Source organism: Scophthalmus maximus, chromosome 11 (genome assembly GCF_022379125.1).
Source record: "Scophthalmus maximus strain ysfricsl-2021 chromosome 11, ASM2237912v1, whole genome shotgun sequence".
NCBI lineage: Eukaryota > Metazoa > Chordata > Actinopteri > Pleuronectiformes > Scophthalmidae > Scophthalmus > Scophthalmus maximus.
In genome coordinates, this window is record NC_061525.1 from 12,846,686 (window position 1) to 12,859,238 (window position 12,553).

At 43.8% G+C, this 12,553-nt stretch overlaps 1 protein-coding gene across 4 annotated transcripts; it reads left to right on the forward strand.

Moving 5' to 3' along the window:
- Nucleotides 1-2,585: 2,585 nt before the first annotated feature.
- fosb (FBJ murine osteosarcoma viral oncogene homolog B) lies at nt 2,586-12,006 on the forward strand. 4 transcript variants are annotated; one of them, XM_035623602.2, is made up of 6 exons: nt 2,586-3,838; nt 4,170-4,327; nt 5,643-6,026; nt 6,462-6,569; nt 6,992-7,336; nt 7,500-12,006. In XM_035623602.2, exons 1-6 carry the CDS (start codon nt 3,775-3,777, stop codon nt 7,563-7,565), a joined length of 1,125 nt encoding a protein of 374 aa, XP_035479495.1. In that variant the 5' UTR covers nt 2,586-3,774; the 3' UTR covers nt 7,566-12,006. The 4 variants fall into 4 exon arrangements, with proteins under 4 accessions (XP_035479495.1, XP_035479496.2, XP_035479494.1 ...); XM_035623603.2 differs by having other exon boundaries at nt 8,368-12,006; XM_035623601.2 differs by having other exon boundaries at nt 5,643-5,996; nt 6,992-12,006.
- The last annotated feature ends 547 nt before the right edge of the window (nt 12,007-12,553 follow it).

A 12,553-nucleotide genomic window follows, 5' to 3' on the forward strand; every position in this document is an offset into this window, starting at 1 on the left:
CTCAGAGGGGCAAAATAACAGGAAAAGACTCCAACAAACTGAATATTTTCAAGATGTCCTGCTTTAATAAAAAAGGGAGATGTCCCAAGTTCAAAAGTTTACCACCGAACCACGACTGAAATATTAAGAAATGAAAATTAGGGCTCCACCTTTTTTAATTCCAGCTGAACTACTTTGGTTAATACACTGTACACAAGTCATGTTTACACAGGAGTGCAGGAAGGCCTTCTACTTTGCCAAGAAAGATTTATTGGATTTAGGCAAGAATAGATGTGTTATTAAACGTTTACAGGGTGAGACCTGAACCCCCACCGAACAGATCGTGTAACAATAAGCTTCAGAGATTTCTAGCCAAAGGCTGAACTGAAAGTCAAGTCAAACATAGTGTTGCCATCAACAATCTTAGCCTCGGTTTCAGTTTTGCTGCTCTGCGTGGCCGGTTGAAAAGGAACAGCTCTGAGTGACTACAGCAGACAAAGGAAACTGTTGAGCGGCTGAGGGAAAAACTATGGTATGAGGGTAACAGAAATTTTGGTTGGCTGCAGAGAACGGGCCGATCAAATTTCTCTCCGAGAGGTGGGGAAAGCCTGCGAGAGTTATACAATGTTGTTGGGCTATGAAGCCAGAAGGGGTGTAAACAACACTACTCTGGGGTGGGACAGGCCTAACCGTTGCCTGGTAACAAATATTTTGGGCAGGCGAACCAGGCAAACACAGCCCGCCTTCCAAAAGGAAACAGGGGCTGGCCTCATGAGCACAGTGCAAGTTAGTGGCTTCCCGAAAGTATGCTAAGAGACAGGGGGAAGCAAAACAAAGCACATCGAGGGCATTAGACAACACGGTGTCTATGTTTTACCGCGCTGGAGTCTAGACCACCACAAGTTGTAAACAAATAGACTCTTGAGGAACATTAGACTTTAGAGACAGGAATGCAGTCTCACTTGAATTAGTTAATCCACTCTCTAAATGAAGCCATGAGTAGCTGAGTGATTCATGTAGTGTATGCACAGCCTATAGAGGTATAACTTAGAACAAGCTGTTGCAACACGCAACTTTCTATCCATTTGACATCTTTCAAAGTAGAACTGTAACGATAACCAGAAAATTTATCCAGGATTATTTTGATAATCAAATGATCATGTTGGTAACTTTTCAAGCTCAATGCCAAACATGTAATGGTTTTAGGATCATCCAAAAATTGAGGATTTTCAGCTTTTTTAAGTGAATCATTTTGGGGTTTGGACAAATGAAGAAGTTACCTTGAGCTGCAGGGAATCGTGACACGTATGTCTCACTACATTCTGTCATTTTTGAGACAAAGTGATTAACTGACTACGATAAGCTGCATATTAAGATAATTGATCATGCAAATGAGCATTAGTTATCATAATTTCACATATAAAATGATGTATTGACAAAACAACACTAGACAAAAAACAATTCAAAGATACTTCTCTTTTCTGAAAACATTATTGATAGTGAGTGGATTATCCTTATGAAATAAAGTATATTCAATTGAATGAGGCCTAAATCCAACATTTACTGGTGTTGTCTGACGCTGGATCTGTTTATTACATCAATAAAAAAACGGGTTGTCCTTGGTAACACGTGCCATCGATCACACTTTCGACACAGTGATTTACAACAAACACACATACATGTGCGTATTGCGCGATGCGAAGCGTGTGCACCGCGATCGCAGGCTTCGGGCCGGACGGAACAAAATGCGAGTTTGGTAAATGTTAACAACGACGGTTTAACTTTCCGTGTTTGATTCGTGCCTGACGTCGAAGAGCGTGCAACAGAGGTCCACTGGCTGCTCGGAGTGCGCTGACACAAAACGAGTTTCTGCCGTCCTCGGCTCCGAGAGAACACGGAAGCCATGTTGTGCTGCTGCTGCTGCTGCTGTCTGTCACTCAGAGCCGGTTGCCACAGAAACCGGTTGCTAGGCGCCATAACAAAAAAGACCAAATTTATACGTGCCTGCGTCAGAGGTAACGGCGTATCCATGGCGACGGAACGCTACACACACACGCATCAGACCCGCGGGCAGCACATGGTGCTCGGTGCTCCTTTTAACCTGAACGTGTCTTTTTCACGTGGCAACAGCGGCTTTCTGTGACATGTTGGACAGTTTGACCACGTGTCTTATGTTGTCGCCGCCGAGGTCGAGCACATTTGTCATTCATTCATCTCGACAATCTCCCATCACGATCGACGAGCATCGACGGGAGTGTTAGTCACCCCGGCGGGGCAGGGCGACGGCGGCCCGGATGGGTCACAGCACAACAAGAACAACAGGCAGCGTCCTCCGTGGCTGCTCGTCTCTGACGTGGTTGCGGCGCTGACTAATGGCTCGCTCCCCCCCAGCTCTCCCCTCGTCGCTCCCGCCTTCTCACACGCCGGCTGTAGCTGTAGCCCTCCGCACAGCAGCATGCCCGCCCCGCGACATTCTTTGACATCACAACGCGTGATGCATTTCGAAATTTTCATTCATCGCTTGCCACCCTTTCTTCCCAATTTTAGCCCCCCCCCCCCCAACAGATCCAGCCTCCCACCTGCCACATTCCCACTGGTGTCCGCATGTAGGCTATAATAATGAATCACATTCTGCTCGGTGATGTTCGCAATGACAGGCGCCGAATTCCGTCACTGCTGCCCACTGTCCATGTCAGAATCACACCTCTGTGGACCAAATCCATGTCTGTGTCTTTATTCTCAGCTGAATCGGGCCGCTGTGACACACGAGTCCTGCCGGTGCACTCAAATGTGACTCTGCCTGTTTTTCAGTGTCCAGCCTGCTGTGAATCGACACTTGGCACTGTGCCCGAGTTCAGGTCCAGTTCACGCAGAGATGAAACGGACTCCTTCCTCCCGGTTGACGTTAAGCGCAGAGGATTCCCGAGGGCGTGTCCTGAGAAACTTCTCAGCAGGGTTCCCTTTGCACGCCTGAAGGGATTGCGGCACACGGACGACAAAAAGAAGCCCTCGCGTTGTTGCATAAATAAAGGCATTGTGTTTATTTTGACGTTTATCAGAAGACACACAGGCTTAAATGAAATGTAGCCCTGACGACCTGGAGCGGCGATGGAATATGATCTTCTCTGTAGAGCGAACCTACAATAACTCCAAAATCGTATATAGGTCATGTGTCGTCAAATGAACCCTCCTCAAATGTTTCGAACAGGACTGTAGATATTATAAGGACACTGTAATGTCTGCTCTTGACGTAGCCATAACCCCAACATGTTCCAAACTAGACAGACACCTAAATAGATACTTTCCATATTTATCACTCTGGAGTTTTTTTTTTTAAATTTCCTCTCAGAAATTGTCAGACGGTGAGAAATATCTCGTGCCTGTGTTGGTATATAAAGAAATCGTCTATTATTATCCGCCGGCGAGGTGAGCTTCTGGTCCGTTTCAGTGGGAGAGGGATTCCCTCAACGTCACCAAGGATACCAAACACAACAGCAAGGCACAAATATGGGCACGTACGTCATCAGCGGAACTCCGAGGCGGGGCTAAGACGATAGAAATGCCTTGTTTGTAGAGGAGGATGGATTCATTCATAAGACAGGATCTGCTACCGTGCACCGTAAAACTTGTCAACGTCCTCCGGCGGCTAGTGAACGGACTCTATGGATGTATCATCTCACGTTTGACGGTAAAGGAGAGCTACTCCGTGGATTTAAAGCTGAACGCAAGGACTTCCTCGCCGGCTGAGTTGGGAAACGTTCCCCCTGAACGCGGGGAACTGGATTAAGCTTCTTCATGCAACTTTTTTGGAACGACACCAAGAGCACCTCACCGGGAAACAACCAGGAGATCGGCAACGGTAAGTCGGTGACTTTACGTGGACAACGGACAGCAAAACGTACCGCTTAAAGCAGGTCCGAAACATCTGTCCACCGCTGCTCGGCAGTCTGCGTAATCTTAGACATCTCTCCCTGTAGATGTTATTCTCAACAAAGTGATCCAACGCGTTTTTACGCATGGGACGTGTCTGATCGTAGACTTTTCTCCAGTGATTCGTGAATCTCCGCGGACACTGTGGGCAGGATTGTCCAACTTTTACCGTGGAACACTTTGTTCACAGCGCGGCCAGGCTCTCCGGTGTGCCTCTGCGTCGCTGCAGCAGGTAACATGCTCTCCCCTGTCACCTGCAGGTCTCGCGTTCTCTCTCGGTCCCTGCGGGGAGATGTACCAAGGGTTCCCCGGCGACCCCGACAGCGGATCCCGTGGAAGCTCGTCTCCATCCATAGAGTCCCAGTGCCTTTCCTCCGTGGACTCCTTCGGGAGCCCGCCGACCTCCAGTGCTCCGCAGGTAAATGAGAGTTAAGAGACTAGATAGGGCAACACAACGCATGGTTCCTGTGTTAGAATCATATTCTGTCTGAAATATTAGCACATAGCTGTGTCTTTGTTTATTTATTCATACATGCAACATATTACATGTATGGTCCTACATGCTCAGAAGGACCTGTGCTGACACTATATCTAGGCTATAGGGTAGATGATCTTGCGAACATGTTTCATAAATCCTGCATGTAGTTTATCTCTGAGAATGTGTTTTGTTAATGACGTGGCTACTTACAGGCAAAACCGCATATGACCTAAAATGTACTATTATAGTGACATAAGCCATATTTTTGCTGACACGTTGCATCAGCTGAGATTTGCGAGACGGAAAAAGAAGAAAGCCACGGGCCTGATACAAAGCGCTGGACGTGTTCAATGTATATGAATCAGACTCTAAGAGACTGTCGATCGGACTTGTTCTCGGAGGCTCGTGATGTGCCAGGAAGCCATTAAGCTTTTATCAGTGCGTTCCTGGAGCCAGATATAAAGTGTCACCAAGTATCCCAACGACGCGGTGGATGTTCGCCGCGGCAGTCGGCCCGGTGTCGGCTCTCCGACAACGTGCTCGGTTTACAGCGCGGATGACAGCGCTCGGAACTCTCCTACGTAGGCGCCGAGGCCCCGCCCCTCCTTCCACGCGCTCCACTCTCCTCTCGCAGGCCTCGCCGTGACGTAAATGCTCGTTCTATTTTGGACTGGTACGTTGCGTTGCCAAGGGGAACACCGGGGGCGTGACGGTGGAGGAGGAAGAAGGCGGGGGAAGACACTGGCTGAGAGAGGCTATTGGTCGAGGTGGACGCTCTGGAAGCCGCCTGCCCCGTTCTCTCCACACGCTTTTGTGTGAATGTTGATACACGTCGATAGGGAACTCCTCAGGTCTAAAATTAATCCGCCAAAAAAAGACAAGCGGCACATTCGGGCTTTTATTAATCCTAGAGTGACCTCAGAAGTTGCACAGTTTCAAAACTAGTAAAATTAAAGTTCCTTTGACTTACTGTTCCCCCTTGTCTTTATACCTCTAATTGTGGAATGTCCTATATTTCCTTTCGTTAGATTTAATAATTTTAATTTAACACACTTTTCCACACTTCAGTTACATTCTGTATCTACTTAGCGATATAACACGATGCATCTATAGCTATAAAGCAGCCTGTTTCCAGATGTAAACTCGGATCTTGATTATAATGTCAATAGATTGCATTTATAATCATTTTCTAAATCTATTTATTAACTTACAGTGATTCGACATGGTGTGTAAAACTGTACTCTTTCATGCTCAGGAGTGTGTGTCAGTCGGAGCTGGCTTGAGCATTGCAGGCAGCGGGCTAGGGGCCAGTGTCGGCGGGGAGATGCCAGGTTCATTCGTTCCCACCGTCACCGCCATCACCACCAGTCAAGATCTGCAGTGGATGGTGCAGCCGACCCTCGTCTCTTCCCAGGCCTCTGGACAGAGTGGGTCCACTGGAACCACAACCATGACCCAGCCGGTGTCACTGGTTGACCCGTATGACATGCCAGGCCCCAGTTATACGACAAGGTCTGGATACACTCCTCCAAGTTCAGACACTCCAGGCCCCGCACCGGGCCCCAGCCGTCAGTCCAGAACCCGCAGCCGCCGAACCAGAGACGAGTCTGTGAGTGACGATGGAGATGTTGGTGTGTTAGTAAGTGTTTGTTTGTATGGTTTGTTTGTTGATCCTTATATGATGCACATGCATGGTAGGTTTAGCATTTACATGCGCACTAAAATAATCAGATCTTATTACTGTGGACTGTGCTGTTGAGCAGTGGCATGCAGAAAAACTTTCAGGGGCATAAGTCATAAACAAAAAAGAGTACCTCCTTGACTACTGTAGTATCTACCAAAATATACAATTTTGGCAAAGATTTGTCACATAGCCGGTAAAAGGTACCGCGTATGTGTAATGGAAAAGTTTCCATTTTTCTTTATACCAATGTCAAAAGACCGCAGCTGGTGTGGTGATGCAGCCTGCCCTATCCATTGTCCCCACCATCGCTGCCTGTACAATATGACAACATATTCAAGATCGAAGACGAAACTTTTCCCCAAAACAATTTTCTTTTCCTCTTCATCCTAGCTAACACCCGAGGAGGAGGAGAAGAGACGGGTTCGTCGAGAGAGAAACAAGCTGGCTGCTGCCAAATGCAGAAACCGCCGACGAGAACTGACAGACAGACTGCAGTCGGTGAGCTTGGCCCTGATATAGCTGCCGGCATGTGCAATGATCATAATTACATAATTCACATTACCTCCTATAACATTGAAGAGTGTGCTAATCAGCATGTGTGTGTCTAAGAGAGATGATTGTGGGAATGGGGTGTTTAGCTCAAGTCAAACTATTTCACCCATGGTATTTATGGCCTAATTAACGAGCTCTTATATAAGCCACCTCATATATTTAAACTAAAGTTAAGGAAGGTATTTATACTGGGATGGGCACATCCACCTCTAAAAACACTGAAGTAGAAGTTTGGCGTAGCTAACACTGCTATCTTCTCTCTTTCTGCTGCACATTTTCTTCCCTCCTTCACCAATTTCACCCACCTTTGTCCCACTCCCCTGTCCCCTTGATCCCTGTTCCTTTTCATTCTCTGTACCTGCCCACAGGAGACGGACATACTGGAGGAGGAGAAGGCGGAACTGGAGGCTGAGATCTCTGAGCTGCAGAAAGAGAAGGAGCGCCTGGAGTTTGTCTTGGTGGCCCACCAGTCGAACTGTAAGATCCCATACCAGGACCAGCCTCCGCAGGGCTCAGGACTGCTGCCTCCGGTCCAGGCCCAGCTCCCTCCCCAGACCTTACAACCTTCCGTCTCCATTGTTGGCTTGGCTGTGAAGGAAGACTCTTTCTTTCTGCCTCCTGCCTACACATCCCATCCGGCCTCCACACAGTCCCAGCCTCGGGTTCAACAGCAGCAAGTCCAGCAGCAAACTCAGCCAGGGATAATGCAGGAGGTAGAGTTTCCTAGTTCTTTCTATGGCTTGAGCGAGCCAGCACCTGGTGGCCCATGCCTTATGGCCAGCGACAGTGGTGGTGGTGGTGGTGGTAACCATGACGATGCGGCCATTGGCAGCTACAACACCTCATACACATCTTCATTTGTGTTCACCTACCCAGAGGGAGCCTGCGGGGTCAGTGCCAACCAGAGGAACAGCAGTAGCGAGCAGTCATCTGATTCCCTGAACTCGCCTTCGCTGCTGGCGCTCTGACTGACCGATAGACACATGCGCACACAAATCAACACACATAAACATTATACTTGCTGGAAGTAGAGGCTGAGGCAAGTAGGGCTACAAGCACAGTGCCAATCAGTCTCACAGATTTAGGGGTGAAAAACAACATCCAGTAATTTGCATCTGACTGGGGTTAGGTCTACAAATCCTCAGCATTGAGCTTGAACATTGACTAAATTCTGGTTTTGTATTATCAAAAAATACCAGCAACTGGACAAGCGACATGGATAAAAACTGAATCCACGTTGCGAATTTGAAGTGCTCTGAATTAACACATTAAGTCACAACGAATACTCTGAATCCTATAACATTGAGTAAAATAATCTCACTTCACACTCCAACAAGCACCAGAGCCCCCACCCTGTTCCCTCTGCCGGTTGCCCCTTTTCCAGTGCTCTTGCTCTCATCCTTTTCCATCCCTTTCTACCTTCTTCCTCTTGCTGAATGTATTTGTGCAAATTTGAAAGAGGGATGAAGGACACTTTGTTCAGGGTCTCCTCCTGTGGGGGATTGACTGCTGATCGCTCGCTTACTTCTAACCCTTCATCTGCTCGACACCCCTCCGCTTCTTCATTTGTTGCTTGGACTTTGCAAGTTGGGGATCTGAGTTTCACAGCCTCCACTAAATATTGTTCTTACTTCCTTTGTTTAAAAAAAAAGTACTTCTGCCGTCTGCCTACCTGCCATGCGAACCATCTCTACCCATCTCTGTTTCTACTCTTCTTTCTCTGTGTTTCTCCCTCTCTCTGAAGTCTTCGTCCCCCGAGAGCCCGAAGATCCCCGAGAGCCCTTGGGACCTTGAGTGAATGCCGGTCCAACTAACACACCCCTTTGCACCCTCTCATACAAGGAGATGGACACAACCCCCATACACAGAAGAACTGTTATCTTGGAGCGCATTGCTCAAAGAGAATCTTTACAGCGCAGCAGCTAGATATTTTTAACACATGCACACAGACACATAATTGATGAACCTAAAATGCAAGATGGATGCCACTGTCTTCTGCTGAGCCATTTTTTGATGTTCACAAGATGATGATAAGATGAATCGAATTATCTGAGGCAGATTAAAAGTAAGGACGGAGTGAGATTTTAGCTGGATGGAAGGAAGGAAGTGCAAACAAGCTGGACAGACTCAAATGGAGAGGTGATGGATAACCATCACTTTTTGGAGCCAAATGATGAAAACAAAGAAAGAGCCAAATAAAAAAAAGGAAAAAACAAATGAGAAAAAGGAAGGAAAAGATATACCGCTTTTGCCAGCTGTGTGGGAGGGTGACCTCAGTAAAAACACCTCCACACCACAGAGCCCTGTCACCCTGGGCCTACATGTGCATATCCACACCATCACTTTCAAGTCTTTGAACTGAAGATACAGACATTTTGTTGCATCGCACCAGCTCCGTGTTTTGCTCAGAATCGATCAGATGTGAACCGATGCCTTTATTCAGAGGAGGGACCCGTTTGTGTAGTGATTCAGCCAACCTCTACGCATTGGGCTCAGTGGTCTCTGTACCTCCCCTGTTCTCTCAGCGGGGACGAGCTGGGGGTGCATTTATTGTGAGTGTGACCACTCTGAGGCACCTGGCCCGTTTATTTATTTCTTTATTGAGGTTGTTGTGGTGAGTGAGCACAAAGCAAGGCCTGGGAACAAAAGGTGGGCTGGTGTCGTGGAGTGAGCATCCTTTCTTTGCCTGTGAATTTGTAAAATTTGTTTTTTTCCTGTATGTGAGAACTGTTATGTATTTTAATGTTTATGTTTGTTTCTGTGTTTAATTGTTCTGCAATGACCTCTGCTTTCTCTTGTACTGTTGCGGTTCCTTGTTCTTTTAAAAAAAAAACTTTTTTGTTTGTTTATTTTTAATCAGGAGGTTTCCTATTAACTGTTACTATTAGTATTTCATTGTAACTATTGTTTCATTATTTTATTGTATTTTTTTCATTTGGCAACTTCAGAGGCATGTTGTGCACTACAAAAACAATTTTATTATAAGCCTATATGCATATACATATATACAGGTAACATGTATATATATACGTGTATGTACCATGATTGTAAAATATGAATGTGTGCAAATCGAAATGGAATATTTTTGTCATTAAAGAACTAGATGAAACATTATTGAGGTTTAGTTTAAAAAAAATATTTTTCTAAAGGAACAAAAAAACTATATTAGATTTAAAGAACTGCCCTGTCTTTAAACATGAAGCATGATGTCACTGCCTCTATCAATGTGTATTTATGTTTTATAAACAATATAAAGCACTATCCAGTTACATGTTGTTTATGATCCTGATGTAAGAAGGTCGTGATAACGCCTTTGTTTTGTTTGTTTGTTTTTTCTCTGTGAGGTCTGTCCCAAAGCTACTGACACCTTAATGCCACTTGACCCTTTGCAGATACAAAATTAGTGTAATTGAATGTCAACACACATATTAAAATATATTATTCAGACTACAAGATGATGACTAAACTGTATAATTTGAGGACAAAGTATTTTATACTCAGTATACATTTCTGTCCACTATAAACATATCAGTCAATACCATTGTCATTTCCGCACTGAAATGTATCTTTGAAGGATAACTGCAGCTTACCCTTGATATGGTTCAGATTCTCCATATTTGTTCCAAAGCAAATGTATTGTCTAATTGAGTTTTTAAAAAAAGACATTGTGATTGTTTTTGCTGGATAAGCTTTATTTTCAATAAATAAACAGTTTATTTAAAGCAATGACTAGATCAATAATATGAAATGTGGCTCTTGGTGGTCAGAAACTGGGCAGACCTCATTTTTAAATGTTGAATAAGGACTGTGTTAATACAGATATTGGAGATGTCTTTTGATTTCTCTCCAAATGCAAATGTGATGAGAATATGTTCTGGTGTGAGAATAACCATAAATCATATTCAACAGTTCTCATGTATATAGGTTTTTGTGGTGCTACTTATAGTAAACTATGATGACAAGGCAGTTGCACGTTGTATGGTGGGAGATCACACATTGCTGTTGCAGAGGCTTTCTAGAACACGTTGCTTGTCTCGTTTGGACATTTTATTCTGAAAGGAAGCCGATAACAGTGCGTTCCTTGCAGCTGAAGCTCTGGGAGTAATTACTCTGTGATTTCATCATAATTTGTATCAATTGACTGCTACATCTTTAAGCGTAATAAACAGATCTCAGAGGGCCCTTATACTGTACCTGGATTGGAAACCTAAGCCCCCCATCACCAGAAAAATGTGAGGCTAATTTTTTCATCAAAGTCCTTTGCTAACTAACTTAGTCGTTTTCTGAAACTGTTTGAAATCTTTTTTTTTTCCTGTTAGTTTCAATCACATCTGAGTGGCTAATGAATCGGAAAAGGTGACAAAGAAGAAAAAGGAGAAATATTTAGCTACTAGTAATGAAACACAGAAAATGCCTCCACCTACCTGTACTGTACAATGGCTACGTTAGTGTGAACTAACTGAAGAGCTTTCTTATTTTTCTATGATGGGGTGAATGTTACTATGTATTTCTATTTTTTCACAAGTCTTATATGTTGTCTGATTTCATGTTTTCCCTAGTATGGCATGCAATACTTATAATCCTCTTGGAGAAACATAATGTAGCTTATCACACAGAGCTCAAACTGACTGCTACTATGTGTCAAGTGTGATGATGTATTGCTTTAATTGTTTTTACAATATTAAGTTATCCTTAATACCTATTGTAATGTTAAGTTTTGAGACAGTATCCAAGCAAAAATTGGTACCTTATGTTTACGTTTACGTTTATTGTGTTTTTGTTTTTTTCTATTATCGATGAATAGCAAGGTTCCTCCAATTCAAAAAGTCATAGCCTTTATTACAAACGGATGCATTTCTCAGTGTTTCTTTGATTTCTGCAAACATTTTCATTTTCTTGGAAGCAAAGGTTCCAGTGATGTCACATTTGGAAACAGAGGCTATATAATTAGATATATTTTTAGGTTAGAGCAGTGGCATAAGGAAACTTGTTCTCAATATGACTTGGAAGATAGAAGATGTCATTTTTAATTCCATAGCTCATGAAGGTGCTCTGATATCCAATTCCTCTATTTTTTCATTGTATAAAACATTGCGGTTTTTCACAATTCACTATAAAGTATTCTTTATTTTTTATAACTCCATTGTCATTTGTTTTCACTCTTGAAGAGGAACAAAGTGTTTATGACATACTTCCCATGTCACTTTTGCAGTCTCTGCCCTGTGATCCGTACGTACTCATCTTCTGGGTCTTTTTGATGTCCTATAAAAGTTTACATGAAAAGGCTTTTCTCAGTTTCAAGAGTCTGAGTAATCGTTTGACCAAATGCTTTTAATTTCCAATTTGTGAATGAGTTACCAAAATAAACTTAGTAAAAGGTAAATGTCTCCCACTTTCAAATGACTTTCACTTTGACCTCTGTATAATTCTTTTGTATGTGTATTTAAAAGAGAATAGCTGCTGCAGAAAGTGAGCATGGACCTGAAAAGTGATTATGTTTTGTATGAAGGCTACATTTAAAAAAAAAAAAAAAAAGTGTCCATAGAATGTCAGAAAATAGTCCCAGTGCTCCAGAAATGCAGGTGATCCTCCAATAACTTGCCTTATCAAAGTTAAAATCCAACCAGTGTGATTTACATTTATACAAAACAGAAAAGGGCAGCAAATTCTCACAATTGACAAAAATATGATTGCAGGCTTGGTATTAACCTCCTGGGAGGCATTGGGGCTGAAAAAAAAAAGAACTGTTGTGCCCACATTGACCCCTACATGGCAGCTTCAATATTTCTTCACACTGTGAGAAATCAAAAGTGCTACTGAAATGATCAGTCAATTAATCGGTTCGTTGGTCAACAAAAAAATTACCAAGAAGAAATTGACTACCTTGAATAGTAAAGCACACCACAGGACAGTGTGAGATAAGTTGTAAA